The following is a 17,492-nucleotide window of genomic DNA, read 5'->3' as shown; positions in this document are numbered from 1 at the left end:
TAATCGTACCCCAGTGTTGTTATCTTAATTGGCATTTCGTTTCGGCTTCATTGAGTCATCGGGATTGGATTTAGAACCAGTTCCTTTCGGGACTCACTAGAGTTACTTACGGGCTGACTATTGCATCTTAACTTGGCCCACAAAGAACTTCTTAGCTATCGACTGGTGCAGTTTACAGCGTTAATTGTTTCGCCGATATTTAGTTGAAACTGGTTGTTCGTTCATCAACTAATACAATTGTAATCACCAGAACGTCTTGTGGCGACACGCGAGTTAGATACGCACCTTAAAGTTTGGAGTCAGAACGAAAGCGTGAATAAAAGCTCTCTTTTGTTGAATAAACTATTATAAGTTCAACAACTTAAACCCGTGCCACACACGAGCTTGTATCTTCTTTAGTTAATGCTTTAGCATTTAAAATGTATTATCACGGCTAAAATCCCTATATCAACCTAGTATCGGACGGGCACCGATACCACCACTTGGCACCGGGTATCGGCGTCGTTCCAATATTATCGCACACGGACATCTCTACAATAAGACTCAATCAACTTTTTTTAAATAAAGCACGAGCATTGTTGTGTAACATTCCATATTTATTATCAAACTGTACAAATAGCTTGTGACGTCACAGTTAAACATTTGCTTGTACGCAAGATTTCAAAATAAACAATCTAGAAAACGTCTGGTATAATCTACAAGTGAACTTTAAAATTATAACGTTTAACGAAAGTCATGTGTTTAACTTTGTTATGAAATCATGTTTATGAGTGAAAAAATGTAAACTTTATAGAGAATTACTATTTAGTAATGGACGAAAACTGAATTGGTAGAAAAAACGCCATAGCTGTGGGCTATAAATAACATATTCAGAATGAAGCACAGTGAAATAAACCTATTCATCTTGTTGTTGCTTTTCTTCTTGTGGCTGTTCACTTTCTTGTTGTGGTTGTTGGGGTGAAGATTGTGCAGCAGTTGCCTCAACAATTGGTTCAGTTGTAGCATGAATAATGTGGTGTGCAGCTATCAAGTGCTTACGCTGGCTCAATCGCACTAAGGAAGAAACATAATATACTTGTTTACGCAGGGTTAAACAAGGTGAGATAAACACGTGTTACTTAACCCGTACAGCGGTTTGTAAAAGATAAGGTTCCAAAATTAACATCTACCTCGGGATGTTAGCCTAATCACTTTTAAGGGGAACGTTATGAATACAGATAAACGTATTGTTCATATTACTCATAAGCATGTAAGTAAACAGGGTCTACACGTTTTGGTCGAAAATCTCAAACATTAAACGAACTTCTTTAAAACAATGTGATAAATTCAAAAAAGCATTTGACGCCATTCCCGTGAATTCAGCGTTATATTTGCGCATGAATTTAACAGTAAACAGCGAGTTAAATAGGGGTACGCGTTAATTAAATTGAAGAACTCGCCATAAAGTGCCTTAAACCGTAATCTTTATTAATTAATCTTTTTTAAACGTCTGCTTGTGTTTTTTTGTCTTATCACTTAATTTACCCGAGATAGGCAAATTACTTGTGAAAACAGGAAATTACAAATTAAGTTAAGAAAATTTAGTTCTTAAAAACCGTACCTCTCTCCCTTGAGTGAATCTTGAGAACTTCAGGAAGTGCGAATCCGTGAACAAGCTCGGCCACGATCTCCTCAGACTGCAGCTTGGTTCTCCTGAGACACAAAAAACACGTGGATGAAATCAACACTAAACTAAAAACCACCCCTTAGAACCTAGGCAATTTTTTTTATAGTAGAAACAACTTTGTGAGGGTATTTCACAGTTGTGAAAATTTCATGTTCCAACTATGTTTTTTCCTTGTCAAAAGTGAGCCATAAAAAATTGACTGAAAAAAAAAAAAAAAAAAAAAATAAAAATAATTCGGACAAAAACAACATGTGTCCAAAAAAAAATTTTTTTTTTCGGGCCACATAATTACACTATGACTGTGGTTTAAATTTTTATAGGTACTAAAGGGCTTAGATGCAACAGTTTGCTTAAAAAAGAGGTGTCTGCCAGTCTGGGTATTAGTAATTTCGCGTTGGTGTTAATTTTTTGGAACGACTAGTAAATTTTCATCTGCCCATTACAATTAATAAAGACAGAAAAAGTGCGGTTCTGTATTTACGAAGGCAAAGTTTTAAATCCATAAAACTATTTTATGATTAACCCTCCTTAAAAGGTGCGCAACGACTATACACATTACACAACCTATATATCTTCGCTTATGTTTTGTAAAGTCCATATTTTGATGTTTAAAACTACACAATTACTCAAGAATCCGACACATTCTACCCCGTAGTTTTGCTTCAGTTAAATTATATCAAAAAGCATCAATATTTTTGGAAACAAAAAGTCTAAGAAAAAAACGGACCAACTTCATGGATTCAAGTAAAAAATAGAGAAGAAAAAGCATTTTTATTGAAAAATTCCTCAACTGTTAATTAGTTAATAATCTCAAATCTCCAATTCAATTTAAAAAAAACATCGTTAATTATTCAGTTTCCTCAAAAAGGGTGCGTTCTACATACACATACTACAGTAAAAACAATCATACAAATAAATCTAAGACGTAAACTCAGTTAAATGTTTTACGTAGTTTACTTTATTCCATTTTCCTGAAAAAAATCGGAAAAAATTCAATCACAAAACCACACACATATACACAGCGATTATGACGTCACAGTCTATATCGCGCGCGTCTCACCTGTCCTCCATCTCGTAAGCGACCTCGTTGATGGTTTGCGCCATCTTGTCGATCTCTTCCCTGGCTTGTTCGTCAGCTGTACGATCCAGGGATGTTAGGATGATGTCCTCCAGGTACGAGTCAACAGTGGATTGGTGGACCTTGACAAGCTGCTTGAAGATCTCGTCTTCCTCACGTCTTCTCCGCTCCTCAACTTGTCTTCTTCCCGACTCTTCGGCTTCACGAAGACGGCGCCGCCGTTCGGCAAGCATGCTGGGAAAGAAAGAAAGATTGATCGTTGGGTTTATAACAGGGCTACGGAGTCGGACAAAAATATCCGATCCAATTACAAGACATCGGCGCTTGGCAAGCATGCTGAGGAAGAAATAAGAAAGATGGATGCTTGGGTTTGTTGGTGTATTTATGGGCGGACTTTTCTGAAATATTGCCGTGATCGGCGAGCATTCTGGGGGAGGGGAGGAGGGTTGGGCTTTAGTAAAAAAATTAGGATGGGCTCCGATACAACCCTAGTATCGAATCAAGACTAATGGGGCCAAACTATACCTGTTGACACCAGGTATCGGTTCTGATCCGATATTATAAGACATCCCTACTTTCTTCCATATAATAATCTCACTTCCATCCAAGATGATATGTTCTCACCTGAACGCGTGAATCCTCCTTTCCTCCTGGAGCCTGACAAGCTCCTTGGAGAAGAAGTCAAACATCTCACTGATCGTTTCGCCTTCCATCTGCGACAGAGACTCGTCGACAAAGTTCTCCTGGAAACAAGAGTGTTAAGTGTTTTAGCACGAAGCACTCACGTCAATTTAGTTAACACTGGTAAAAGGTGTTTGAAGTGATTTTCATATCCTCAAAAAAATTAACTTCCAACTTATGGCTAAACGAGTAATATATGGGTATATGTATATTAAACACTGATCCATCTTAGTCGAGTTTTTTAGTAATAATACATTTGCATGAAATGACCAATAAGGGATAAGTTTATTATTAGCGAAATAAAAAGTCTATTAAGACACCACGTTGCATAATTAAATTGAGAATAATCGTTTTTGGGGAACCCCGTTAACATTCACGCGATCAGCCTCTATGTTTTCGCCAGTAATATAAAATTTTACAATGGAGATGGTTTTAAATTTTAACAAAGTTCTTTTGAGAAACAAGAATAATAAGGTGCATTAACACTGGGGCCTTGCTCCGTACTATAGCAACTGGCATGGGAATTTTAAATGCAATTAGTTATTTTTTTTATTTTTAACAAAATTCAAGGTGCATTATCACTGTCAGACTGCAATAACATGATTTCTAGATTTTAGTTTTTAACGTCTACTTTTCGCGATTTCGATCAAGTCTAATCTAATTTAAGAAAACTCAAAACCTCTGATTGTAATTTAGATCTAATTTAATTTTTTTGAATATTGAAAAAACACCAAACCTGCCAACAAGACTACTTATACCACCTTGTGTATTTTACGTTTACCCACCATTAAACGTGACATCACGTGCACTAAGCTAATAATTACCCCTAAATAACCTTTGAAAGCCCCTCAGACTCACCTTATGCTGGTAGAGCCTCCTCTGCCTCTGCAGCGTCACCACGTGTTGCTTTTCCTGCCGCTTCATCTGTTGTTCTGCCCGCTGGAGGGCGTGCGTGCTCCTGATCTCCCTGATGAGTTCCAACCGTTTCTCCTTACCCTCGTACATCAGGTTCTGGATCGCTCTTCCACGGATCAACTTCTGGAGGAAGATCGCCGCAAGCTCAGCCTCCTCCTCCTCCTGGAGAAGAGTGGCACAAATTTTAGGAGTGGAGTTTATATAGAAGTCACGTACAAAGAATATCAAAGCCCATACTGAAGTAGGTAGCATTTTGGGAATATTTCGAATATCTCAACATGTTAAAAACTGAATAAATAGGATTATTCGAAACGTTCACAAAATGCTTTCTAAAGCTAGTTTTAGACTAAATAAGTCAGAGTGGGAGGAAAAATTAGGAGTCCTTTGGAGAATATTTTTTGAAGGTGGTATTTTTAGAAGGAAAAACTTGTTGGAAACTTTTGTAAAATATAATGAAAAATTTATGGAAAAACTTGCTTGAAAGAAGAAGTGGGTGGAAGGTTTATGGAGAAAGCTATTATTAATTTATATAAATGAAATTTGGGAAGATATAGTAAAAGATTGTCGTTAATTTTTTGTAAAAGTTGTTGAAAATTTATTAAAAATTTTAATAATTATAATAAAGCCATGATATAAGCGTTTTGACAATAAATTTCCGCAATAACTTAACACGATAACTGTTGAGAACAGCCCCGTGTAGTTAATATTATTGTTTTATTTATCACTCTGCGATCTTTAGTTTCGAGACTAAGGCGTAAATATTATGACGTGAAATAGTTGTGTATTAATTTTTCCAAAATATTCGTTTAATCTAACGCCATTTCTCATAAAGTTAAACAAGGTGATATTTCTCTCACCTTGGATGGGATTTCCACGCACGGGGTCGGGGGTCTTGGAATAGGTTTGACAACTTTCTGCAGGAACCTGAGAGGCTTCGCTGGCTCCTTCTCCATCTGGCGAGCGTCCTTGATCGCCTGGCAACAAAATACGTCATCAGTACTGTGGGTGACGTCATTTTAATAGGCACTAAGCGAAGACGCAAGGGTTTAGGGATCTTTGTTTTAATTATAGTTTTTGTCCAAGTACAACATCTTACTTTCATTACCTAAAAAAATAGTTGTATTTCTTAGTAAACGTGTTGAGCTCAAGCATTTTATTTCGATCTCTGTTCAAGCGTTTAGACCAGTGGTTACTGGTTACCAACACGTTATGACCAACTGTTAACCAGTTACGACCAAGTGTAAGTGTGTAAGCATGGTATGACGAATGTAAAAGTCATTTTAATATGAGAACAAGAAGTAAAAAGTAAAACCATAAACGCAAAAGCGGTACTTTGGTAAGCACATTATGACCTAGTTTAAAATGTCTGGTTTAAAGGCTTTGACAAAGTTTGAGCCAGCTACGACCAAATTTAAACGAGTACGTTATGAGTTATGGGCAAGTGTAAAGGTGACAACATGTTACGACTAAGTTAAAAGGTGTGAGTACGTTACGACCAAGTGTAGCGCTCACCGTGTGCATCTCAGCGAGTTCAACAGCTCTCCTGTCCTTTCGCTTGACGAAACCATCCTGAGCTGATTGAGGTTTCTTGGGAGCTCGGATCCTAGGTTGCTTCACAAAGTCGGGGAGGGAAGCTTCAAGTTCGAGCAGACCTGAGTGGGACAAAAGATGATTTTTTTTGGAGCATATTGGCTGGAGGTTGTAGTAAGGCGTAGTAAAAATATTAAAGCACATACAGAAGTAGGTAGCATTTTGAACGTTTCGAACCCTTTATTCCTTTTCAACATGATATACCTACTTTTGTATGGGCTTTGATACTCTTACTATGATTTGAATTCTTAATCATAAAGTATGTGTTTATTGGACAGCTAAGACCTCGCAACAAAACCTTTTTACAGAAACAAAATCAACTGACCGGAATGCATGAACATTTTTAGACATGACGCCACAAAGTTACGTGGTTACGTCATAACAAAGCGTCTAAAACAAGCAATCTTGGAAAACTTGAGGTTATCGTTTGATGTAGTTCACAAATATGCTCTAAAATCTTAGTTTAAATGCACATTAAAAGAGATTACGGGATGGCTTGGTAAAAAAATAGATTTTTTTAGTACAAAAGACATTTTTCACACATTGAGTATAACTTACCTTGAAATGTGTTGAGGTATCTGCTCTTAACAACATACTGCTCCGAACCCCGGTCCAGAAACACTCCTACCCTGGTTAGTGGGGCGTGGATCTGAGACTCAAAGCGGCTGTACTCGTTGATAAGATCACGTCGCTCCAACTTGCCTTCAACTTGCTCACGCTTGCGAGTAAGCTTACGGATCGCTGCGAGTAAAACAGAGTTACTCGACTACTCATATGTATGTTAGATTCTAACTTTTTTTCGAAGTTTTGCAAGGAACAAGGTACTAAGGGGCATAATTGCTGGAGGTTGTAGTAGAAATACCCAAGTATATACAGCAGTAAGCTTACTGATGGCTGCGAGTACAACTCGACTACTCATATATTTAAGATTCAAAGGTTTTTTCAAAGCTTTACATGGAACAAGGTACTAAGGAGCATAATGGTGGGTGGTTGTAGTATAAGACGTAGTAAGAATATCAAAGCCCAAGTCTAGGGCGTATTTTTTTTGAATAACTCTTTATTAATTTTTAACATCTAAAAAAATGAATAAAAGATGTTCAAAATAACAAAGAGTTATTCGAAACGTTTAAAATGTACTAAGGAATTTGAGATTACAAGAAACAAGGCACCAAACAACTTATTCTGTGTTATACTTTAACCCAGAGGTTTACAAACTGTGCGTCTCGAAGCCGTGGTGCATCGTTTTTAATTACGTCCACAACAAGACTATTTCTAATTCACAACACTTATTCATTTTCAGTCACAATTACCCGGTGTATTTTCGTATCAAATTAAATAAAACAAGATCTATAAGGGGCAAGATAATTTGCTTGGTTTTTGTGGTTACATTAATGTTACTTAAAAACTTAGCTATGATATTGTGATTAATAGCCATTGTCTTATTCAAGTATTGAAAAACAAGTAGCACTCGAGATAAATTTTAAACTTGTTCTAACTGTCATATTATGAAGCATGGCTGAGCGAAAACTCTTCTAAAAAATTCAATTGAACAACAGTGCCACTTGTTTGTTAGATTCTAAAAAATAGACTTTAATTAGACAGGTTTTACGCAAATTATATTTGTGCTCACGGTTTGCTAGACTTGGGCCTAGCAAAGCTTTCTCACAGTTTAGTTAAATTTTTGCTGCGCTTTGACATCTTTGCCTGCCCAAAAAAACGTGAACTCACTTTTGATGTGCTCTTTGCGAATATTCTGCACTTTATTCTCCTTTGTCTTTTGCTTCTTGCTCCAAAGTTTGTCGAGTCTCTTATCGTTGAGTTCCTGCTGCTTCATTTCTCGTTGCAACAAAAGCTTCTTTAGCACCTCCAAGCGGGCATTCTGCAACCTACAAATATGAGGGAAGTAAAGTTTTATCACCATCAAGAAATTGTACGTTACGATAGTGCTTTATAAATTTAGATGTAGGTTAATTCATTCTATAGAAAAGCAAATTTAGCCCATAAAAAATCATTTTACAAAATGCTTTATTTCAAATAAACTTAACAAACAAAAAAATTGGAAGCTTGTAGCCGCACACATTTAAAAAACAACAAAAAATTAAGTTACACATGTTATGCGGTTCGAGAAACACTTTAAAATTTCACCGAAATGCTCACATTCTCACAATACACTTAAAGAATCTTACAATCAAAACACTAAATGTTTTTTCCAAGTCGTTTGCCGAATTAATTTTATTTCAAATTGAGTGATTTCACCCCGAATACAGAGTTGTGGTAAATGCGCATAAAATCCGGCCACGTTCGTGTGTGCCTTCCCAAATGTTCGTGTGTGCCTTCCCAAATCTCACTTTTCAATTTCCTCCTCCCGGATACCCCACTCATTTCTCTCCATCTCATCCATCATCTTCTGACGTTTGTCCAGCTGTGTGACGTCACTGAGAGAAGGAAGAGAAGCCTCCCATGCTCTCTTGGCGCGAGCTCGTTCGATCATCTGAACCTCGGCAAGACCGGCTGGCAAACCGTGGCCTGGCAATGGAAGGAGCTGAGGTTTATATTGGGTCTCAACGTTATAACCAAAATCAGTTTCCGAAATTAGGATGGTATTGTAAGTAAGGCAACCTCTGAGCCTGTGTAGCCCAGCTGGTAGAGTGAAGATCCCGATTTGGCCAAGGTCGTGAGTTAAGGTTACCACACTTTTTTTTCTTTTTTTTTTAAGGACAGTAACTAAATGATCTGACGATCCAGATAAAAAAAAAATTGTTTCTTAGTATGCTAACCTGATTAGGGTTAAAAAAAACTTTAAAACTATGCAACAAAATGTGTTGAAATCTTTAATAAATTATCGTTCAGCTAAATTTCTTAATTTGGAATTTGAAGTAAAAATATCAAAGTCTAAACAAAATTAGGTAGCATTTTGAACGTTTTTTGGACGTTTCGAAATATTCAAAATGCTACCTACTTCTGTTTAAGCTTTGATATTCTTACTATGGCTTTCTACAACCTCAAACCATTATGCGCCATAATTTGAAATTGCATTCGCCAAGAGTTCAAATAGTCATGACTCAAATTTCTTTACCATGGATTTTAGTTTTTGACCGTACATAGAATGCGGAGCTGTTGATTACGTGTATGAATGTGGATTTGTGGATTGCTTTATGCGGTATTCTAGTTTTTCTTACCATGGGTCAAAGTGGCCAGTGTTAGTAGCTCAGGTGCACTCCCAGGTCGGACAACGTACTCCGGTGTGTAAGGATCCGTTTGGGCTTCTGAGTCCCGGTAGTCGGTTTGGATTTCTATGGTCCTTGTGGCCGGGGTCGGAGGTCGTTGGGCCATCTCCATAGGGGGCGCCAGAGGGTCAACTCTGTAATAGTACGTTCATGCTAAAAATGTCTTAAAGTTGGAGACGCTTGGCATAACGCTATACATAACTCAATTTAATAAAATAAAGTATGGAAAAACTGTCTTTTGTATCAAAAACGAATTCAAGGATATTTTTAAAATAGTTTTTGCACAAGTAAAAGCAGAAGTTTAGCTTTATTGTTAAAATTTTTTTTCTGTTTTTATATTTTTGGAGATACTAAGAACTTAAGTTCCAATAAAGTTTATGAGAAGTATGTTGAAGGTGATTTAAAAAATATATAAAATTTCTACTTCAGAAAATAAAGTCAACTCAAATTGTAATTAAACTTCTTTTTTATAAATTTTATTTTTGCTAAGTTAGAAGTTATTCACTTTTTCGTGCTACTGAAGTCAAAGACACTTAACCTCAAAAAGTATTCAAGCAAATAGTTTAACAAAATATGTAACACATGGCTTTTTCTGGTGATGTGATCGAAAACAAAATGATTCTACAAAAATAAATCATTATGTGACAAGAGAAATAAAACCAGGGTTGGGATTAAGCACTCGCCGCTCGCCAATGCGAGTGCAAATTGCCCTGGGCGAGTGCTGATTGACACCCACTTGCCCAACTGGCGAGTGGATTCTTCGAAAAATTTAATTAGTTTGTGTAGGACAACTTGTGTTAGGAACTCCAACTGAGCGAAATACAACTTAGCGCCAGTTATTTCCTTAAACACTAAGGCGCAAATACATTTAACACTACACAAATAATCAGGTTAATCGAAGCTTGTAATAAAGACTAGGAAGAAAATTTTGCACGGCATGCCAACAAATTTGGCAAGTGTCATTTCGTCCGGGTGAGTGCTGATTGATAGCCGCTCACCCGCCTGGCGAGTGTAAATTTTTGCTTAGGAACAACCTTGAAAACGATCCACCAGGAAATTGTGACGCACAGTTTGAGAACCTCTGTCTTAATATATAAAATCCTGGACCAAACTAAATAAAACAAGTGCTTACAAAGTCGTCTGCAGCAGAACTTCAGGTGGTACTTGCTGGAGAAAAGGAACGATCGGTCGACGGAAATATTTGTAGCGGTTCAGACCGCTTACTTTGGCGTCACTGAACTGTTTTGATGGAATTTGGACCGAAGGGTCATAGTTAAACCTGTAGAAAGAAAATGCAGAATTAGAATATTTCAAGTATTAAACACTATCTCTATATCGAAAGATATTCCCTATTAAAATGTAACCAACGCAAAAAAACAAAACAAATGCATAAATATAGTGATATTTCAGAAAACATATTCACTTACTACATAAAACTATCAAATACAAATATATTTAATTTTTTTTCAAGTTGCATAATTTAATTATAACAAGGCATATATGTTAACTTCAGTCTTTACCATTTGATTAATATTTTAATTTGTGTTTTTATTTATTTTTTAAAGTAAATATGTTTTCTAAAATGCCACCAAATTTGTAGAAAGCAAGGCATTTAAGTAAACTTATATAGTCTTTATGATCTATTAAAATATTAAATACACTTGTAAAATTATAAAAGTCCATGATGCATCTATAATAGTGAACAACCTGGTTAATTGAAAAACATCGATTAAAGACAGATATGACTACTATTGAAAATAGCCATGAAAAACTTTGCATAGTAAAGTTGCTTAATTGGAGCATAGCAATTAAAGATAGACATGCATTCTCTTTGTTTGTTATAGTTAAACACAATAATAATCACTTACGTTGTGTATCGGACCATCGCTTCTCTCCGTTGCTCTGCGTAACCTCTCCATCTTCTGTTGATGAATTGTGGAACCGGATCCGTCGCTTCCAAACGAACCTGGAACCTCGGGAAATGTGGAAGAGCAGAAAACATTTGCTGGAACTCTGGGACACGTTTCTGAAAACAAAAATGAACATTAAGAATTTATTTTGATGTTTTATTGAGAATATTCAGGTTAGGATAATTTTTCTTCTGCACTCATGAAGATTAAAAAAAATGCAAAAATATTCACTGGAATGTATCTCTGCAGAAAAAACAAACAACTATATTTTTTACCTTTTGTCATATGTTTCAAAAACAGTATTGTATATTTCAAAAAGAGTTTTATATTCAAACATTCTCAAAACACCATACAATAGTTGGAATAGGTGTTTAAAGGTGACTGCAACATTTGCGTATATGCAATAGAAAGTATCATTAAATATATTTCCATAAAGCACCGTTCACAATATTGTGATTCATCAAAAAAATGATAAGTGCAGCACAAAAAATCAATCTATCAATAGATTTCTAATTTGATGTCTACAACTGGGATAAAGATACACAGTTCTATTTAAATAATATATGATTTAAACAAGAAACTAAAAATAACAGAGTCTACTTTTTATAGTTATTAACATCCTTAAATCAGCTTCAAACAACTTACAATTCTTTCAACTTTTGTGTGAGCCTTGTATGTGTCTCTTGCATGATCGCGCTCACTTGAAAGTGTGTAGGTTTTGTCTGAAACACAATTTAAAAGAGATTATTGAAGAAATGAAACATATTTTTTACTGTTCTAGCATAAATCAGGACTGAAATAAAAATTTTATTTCATGAAATTATACATTATGCTGCTGTTTATACGCCAAACTATTAAACTAACTCAAAATTTGAGTTTTATAATTCTGTTATTAGTTGCATCAAATTGTTATAAAAATAACAATATCTAGAAAGCTCCAAATAGAAAAAAGCTTGTAAATAGACTGTTATTTAAACAAAATTTCACATTCATATCACTTACCATACAAATAATCATGGTTTCTGGTCGGATTTACAACAGACCTATGTAAGGTCTGGGTCTGAGTTTGAGACATTTTGCTAGGATTTTCGCAAACTGGTTGTTGGTGTAAAATTTGGTAAATATCTTAAAATATCAGACTTTTTAGAAACAAATTTACCAAATAGGCTACCACAATAGCATCTGGTAGCCTATATTTTTGACTTTTTAACTATAAAACGTTGATATTTAGAATGGTTGTAAATTATTCGCTGAAAAAACAATTTGAGAAAAAAAACTTTACATTGATTTAATCTCCCATAGCAACCAGATAATCCAGGTCACTAGAAGATATATTCAGATGCTGCTGTGAGGACAATTGTTTCTTAAAAGGCTTGGGGTACTTTAATTAGTTTTAGACGTAACAAGGGATGTTGATAAATTAAAATACAACTATCGCAAATAATATTTTAACGCTAAAAAATCATAAACTGCAAGATTTTGAAGGTAGACCATTAAAGAAAAAGGCAATATACAAGTCTACGTCAAATTTTCTGTTAACTAAAATCCTACAAAAGCCATACACAACAAACGTTAAATTTGTCGCATAATATTTGCTTCCCGCAAAAAGAGAACTTTTGACTGGCATCAAACTTTCTATTCTTATGATTTTTCAGGATTTGTCAAAGACTGTTAAATTCACCTAGCTCTCAACCTTTAATACTGCGCAACAAAAAATTCGCATCTATGTGGTAAAACAATGCAAGAGTCAAGAGTCGTTGCCATCAATGTATCGCACTATGATTTTCCTGGTCATAAAATGAATTAAACCTGCGTGTGGTAGACTAAAACTTTTATCTTTGACAATATTTCCAACTGCGACCCTGTTTTTTTTAGTTTGTAAATTTATCAGGTGGTAACAAATTTAGATCCGTATTAATCAATGTTTCATGTTATTAGGCAACTTTCTTCTCACACATTTTATTTCTTTAAGGTAAAATGTTTCTTCAGCAGACCAGTTTAATATTAAGATTGATCTGCAAATTTGAGTAGTTCAAATATTATTATGCTAGTTGTAGTGCTTCTTTTTTTAATCCAAAGTTCGGCATTAAGGTTTTTTTTAATATAAAGACGCTGATTTTTTAATTTGTCCTACCCCAAACATCTTTCAGTCTCTAACTAATTTAACTTTCAAACGGATGAATTCAATTAAGAAAATTGTAAAAAAAACAGAGACATTTTTACTTTTTACCCAAATCTAGTGGTAAAATATTGCGAGAAATAAAGCACAACGATATATAGAATCTGCAAGAATAAGAAAGAAACGACAATAATACACAGAACACTAGGAAAACTTGCTCTAAACTACAATAAAAGACAACACATTTTGCAGAGGTTAAAGCAACTTCAGAGGGAAAGCATAAAAAACGGATGAGAAATGCTTATTTTAATTCCTATTAAGAACTACAATGCATTAACTTTGAATTTTTGATTTTACAAATTTGAGGCACATTTTTAAGTTAAACGCGAAGAAATGTTTTGCGCAAAATTCCATATTTTTAAACTCCGGTTTTGACACACATCGTCATGTTGTCGTATAAAATAGCAGCAATACATTCACAAAAAACAACACGTCATACAAAAGGGGGCCAGTGACCCAGTGGAAGAATGACGTCATGACCCACTAACAACGTAATATTACGTCACTAAGTCCTCTGTAATCTTACAGAAGTTGTACAGTGATGAGCTTTCTGCATAATTTTCCGGAGTAGGAATCAAGAGTTGGATTTCTTCGCTAGTTCCTCCTTAATTTGTCGATCGAGCTCGGTTATGATCCGATCGCTGGTGGAGTAGACTCCCGTGCGGAGGAGTGTGTCCCGCTCCTCCGTGAGACGAGCAACCCGATGATCTACATCCTCGAACATTACGCTCTTCTCCTGGCGAGGATGGAAGGCAATCGATTGAGGAGGAACAAGCGCTTCTTTATCGAGCTTCATGACTCGGATGTCGCTTTCGATCTGCTTCAGTCGGTCGTGGTCGCTCTCCATCGCTTGCTTCTCGTCGGAGGCGAGGTATCGGATCTTCAGGTTCTCCAGCTCCTGTTGTTGCTGCTTAAGGTTTGCGAGAGCATAATCTTGCTCGCGCTTCTTCATAATCGCAAGCTCCTTGAGTGCTCGGCCCCACTGCTGCTTGTAGTGCAACTTCGACTTGATCACCGACTCCAACTTACGCTCCACTTCAGTCTTCTCGAGTCGAGCCAAGTTTAGTTCGGCTTCAAGTCGGATTTCTGGCCGAGTGCTCTGCTGGTTCTTGTATTCGTAGAACTGCGACATCGCGCCTGCATATTTCTGCTCCAGATCCGCAACCTGCTTGTTCAGCTTCTTGTTTTGTTCCTCAAGGAGAGTTCTCCTTTCTCGCTCTAGCTGGACTTGGTGGATGCAGTCGTCCTTCATACGCCGTGTCGCCTCTTTAGCTTCCGAGATAACACGCTCCTTTTCCCTCGCCGCATCTTTGTTGAGCCGACTCAACTCCTGCTCGGCAGCGGCCACCTGCTTTTCCCGTTTCTCAATGTTTGCAATCGACGACGAAAGCTGTTTTTCGAGAGCTTGATATTCTGACACTCGCTTCGATACAATTGCTTCACGTTCTTTGTCTCTCCGCTTAAACTCCTCGCCTAAAGTGTACAAGTGTTGTGCTTCAAGATCCTTCAGCCTCTTGGAGTAGATTTCCATCTCTTGTGACTTCCACAACTCCAGCTCAATCGCAGCTTGGTATTCATCGCTTTCACGAGGATCCTTTGGTGGTTCTTGTTCCTTTTTAACAACTCTGCTGGTTTTATCAACTGCCTGCGGTTTATTTGCTTGTGGTTGTTGCTGGTTGCAAGCTTGCAATCTCAACCGGTCTCGTACCTCACCTAAATTTTCAAGTGAAACGACAACATTCAGCAGTGCCAGTTGTTTATTTGTGTTTGATACAGCCGACAAGGATGCTCTGTATGTCTGACGATAACCGGTCACTTTTTTGCCGTTAACTTCAGTTTGCATTCTGTCTCTGTCTGCATCAACTATCTGTGCCAAGTTTAATTTGCTTGTGGCGAGCAAAATATTGTCAGTTTCCTTGTCTTTATGCCAAAGTTCCAAAACAATAGGTATGCTCCTAAATGTGCTTGCTAGTAGTGGAATGGGACAAGCAAAATCAAAAACACACATCGATCTAGGAAGTGTGACTTCGCTTTCTCTGGTAACCTGGGTTGCTGAGGTCATGATTGGGGCGTAACTGCCGAAAAAAGGGTACGAGTACTTGACAAAAATGTTGCAAGCATGAGGCAGCTGGATCTGACTGACTGAAGTTATGTTGAGTGAGAATCTGTAGTGATGTGTGGCTGGAGGCAGTTCAGTGTGCGTTTCAGTCGTAAGAAGACTTGTGCTAGTGTCCTGAGGAGAGAGCTGCTTTTTCGGCTTTGGTTTAATTGGAGATGGAGCTTTTTTGGGAATCGGTGTTTCGTCAACGTTTAAGCTATCAGCATCATCTTCAGTATCAACTACTTTATCCATCTCCTTAGGTGGTTTTACTTTTGTTGGAGTTGAATGCATTAGCTGGGGAGTTTTTTCATCTTCTTGGTCTGTATCCCTCACAGGTTTATCGTTTGGTGCTGCTTCGTATTGATCCAACTTACCCTCAATTTGAGGCGGAGGTTCGATGAACTTAACTGATTCTTTTCGTAAAGTCAAAGCCACGCTGACTCTAGGTTGGACAGCTTCATGGTCGATTGATTTCTCTGGTGGACTCAAGTGATATATTCCGTCAATTGTCACAGGTTCCGCGACCAAAAACGATAAGTTCTTTTTTGTGAAGAGATTAATGAATTGGATGGATGCTGAACCAAGCAATTGATCTCCACAGCACAAATGCACTTTCAATGTTGAGTTTTTGGCAAAGTAATCTTGCAAATGATTTAAAGTGCTTTGTATCCTTATTGACGCTCTCTCTGGCGTAATTTCAGGTGAAAGAAGGTCAAAGAATGGGTCGTTTGTTATGTCACTTCCGAAAAGTGAATAGTAGAAAAAGAAACCGGATGACAGGGAAGGTAAAGGTCGCTCCCCAGGAATTAACTGCTCAAGGTTGAATGCAGAACCGACCGTTACAGCAAGAACAAACATCTCACAATTGGAACTCACTGGACCAATTTGAAAATAGCCTTCTTCGTTGTTTAAGGTTGCCTCAATTTCTCTTGTAGTTGTAGCGGGAACAGTTCTCGGAGGGGCATCTTGGGCTTTGAACCCCTGTTTTTCCGACGCATTATCATCTTCTAGCATCATAGAAATCTTAACAGCTGGCTTCAGTTTAGAGTATTTGCTGCTTAACAGATTGTACCACTTAGCTGGTTGAGCTTTCGTCTGTGCTCCTCGTAAGTCCAACAAAATGTACCCGATATGCTCGCGGATATTTCTAGCAGCATCGACAGCGTAACACTGCAGTTTCACCGGAGTGCGCTGCATTCTGTGTTGATGAAGCGACTTGCGGTCCATTTCCCATGCAAGCTCGGTTGTAAAGTTGGGATACTCGCTGTGTGCGACCGGGTCTGTGGCTAGCAACTCTCCATCAAATTTACACTCAATCACGAGCGACTGTTTCGGGCGCGAGGGAAAATTCCGACCCTCTAATATTGACACAACGACAAGAAAGCCTTCCTTTTGCATTTTGTGGTTCTTTTCAGAGCAGTTATTTGTATATTAACACTCCAAAGCTATCTGGAATATAAATATATTGCATAGAATTATTTACAAAAATATGGATTTTTTTGATAATTTTATTACTTATTATGTTTTCAAAATGGAGTTTTATTAAAGCATCTTAAAACAGTTGTTAAAAACAAAAATGGAACTTTATCGAAATAAAAATTTAATGCTAATTTAGGCAGTTGTGTCTGAGTGGACTTTTCTGTTTGCTATATGAGACAAATATTTAAAAAGTTCAAACACATTATTATGGTTGGTATTTTGCATACAAATAACCTGATTAAACACTTTTTAATGTGCATTTTGCATTTATATCCTACCACGCAGACCGAAAACATACTAAATTACATACGTTTACCAAAATAGTTTGTTTTAAAACTACCATACTTAACTTTTGAAAAAAAAACTTGCTTCTTTAAAAATAGCGTATTTTGTCATACAAATGCTAAGCTTTTCACTAACTATAAAACATAAATATTTATCTACTTCCCTAAACATGATTGCTGTTTTATCTGAATTAAATTTTTTGTTAGGCAACGATCGTAAAACTATTATAAACCGCAAAACATTTCGAAACAAACTGCCCTAACTAACAAAAGTTTGAACAGAACGGATTCGCTTCAGTCGGTAAAATATTGCTCAAGCGAAACGAAAAACGGCCAATTTGATAAAATCTCAAAGCTTTTATTTTCGTTTATATATTATGTT

At 36.8% G+C, this 17,492-nt stretch overlaps 2 protein-coding genes across 2 annotated transcripts; both read right to left on the bottom strand.

Annotated features, from left to right (window-relative positions):
* Window positions 1-613: 613 nt before the first annotated feature.
* On the bottom strand, window positions 614-12,338 carry LOC146170437 (cilia- and flagella-associated protein 91-like). Its single transcript, XM_083384490.1, has 15 exons — window positions 12,070-12,338; window positions 11,713-11,789; window positions 11,026-11,183; window positions 10,290-10,436; window positions 9,110-9,291; window positions 8,279-8,456; window positions 7,659-7,816; window positions 6,489-6,671; window positions 5,853-5,992; window positions 5,198-5,314; window positions 4,284-4,502; window positions 3,369-3,487; window positions 2,727-2,978; window positions 1,601-1,692; window positions 614-1,053 (listed from the first exon to the last, which is right to left on the bottom strand). The coding sequence occupies exons 1-15, from the start codon at window positions 12,140-12,142 to the stop codon at window positions 896-898; spliced, it is 2,253 nt and encodes a 750-aa protein (XP_083240616.1). The 5' UTR covers window positions 12,143-12,338; the 3' UTR covers window positions 614-895.
* Window positions 12,339-13,295: 957 nt separating this feature from the next.
* On the bottom strand, window positions 13,296-16,767 carry LOC146170436 (centrosomal protein of 120 kDa-like). The gene has a single exon (XM_083384356.1). The coding sequence runs from the start codon at window positions 16,743-16,745 to the stop codon at window positions 13,821-13,823; it is 2,925 nt and encodes a 974-aa protein (XP_083240482.1). The 5' UTR covers window positions 16,746-16,767; the 3' UTR covers window positions 13,296-13,820.
* Window positions 16,768-17,492: the final 725 nt, after the last annotated feature.

This window comes from Ascidiella aspersa, chromosome 1 (assembly GCF_963924565.1).
Source record: "Ascidiella aspersa chromosome 1, kaAscAspe10.2, whole genome shotgun sequence".
Lineage (NCBI taxonomy): Eukaryota > Metazoa > Chordata > Ascidiacea > Phlebobranchia > Ascidiidae > Ascidiella > Ascidiella aspersa.
This window is presented reverse-complemented; position numbering and strand designations above follow the sequence as displayed.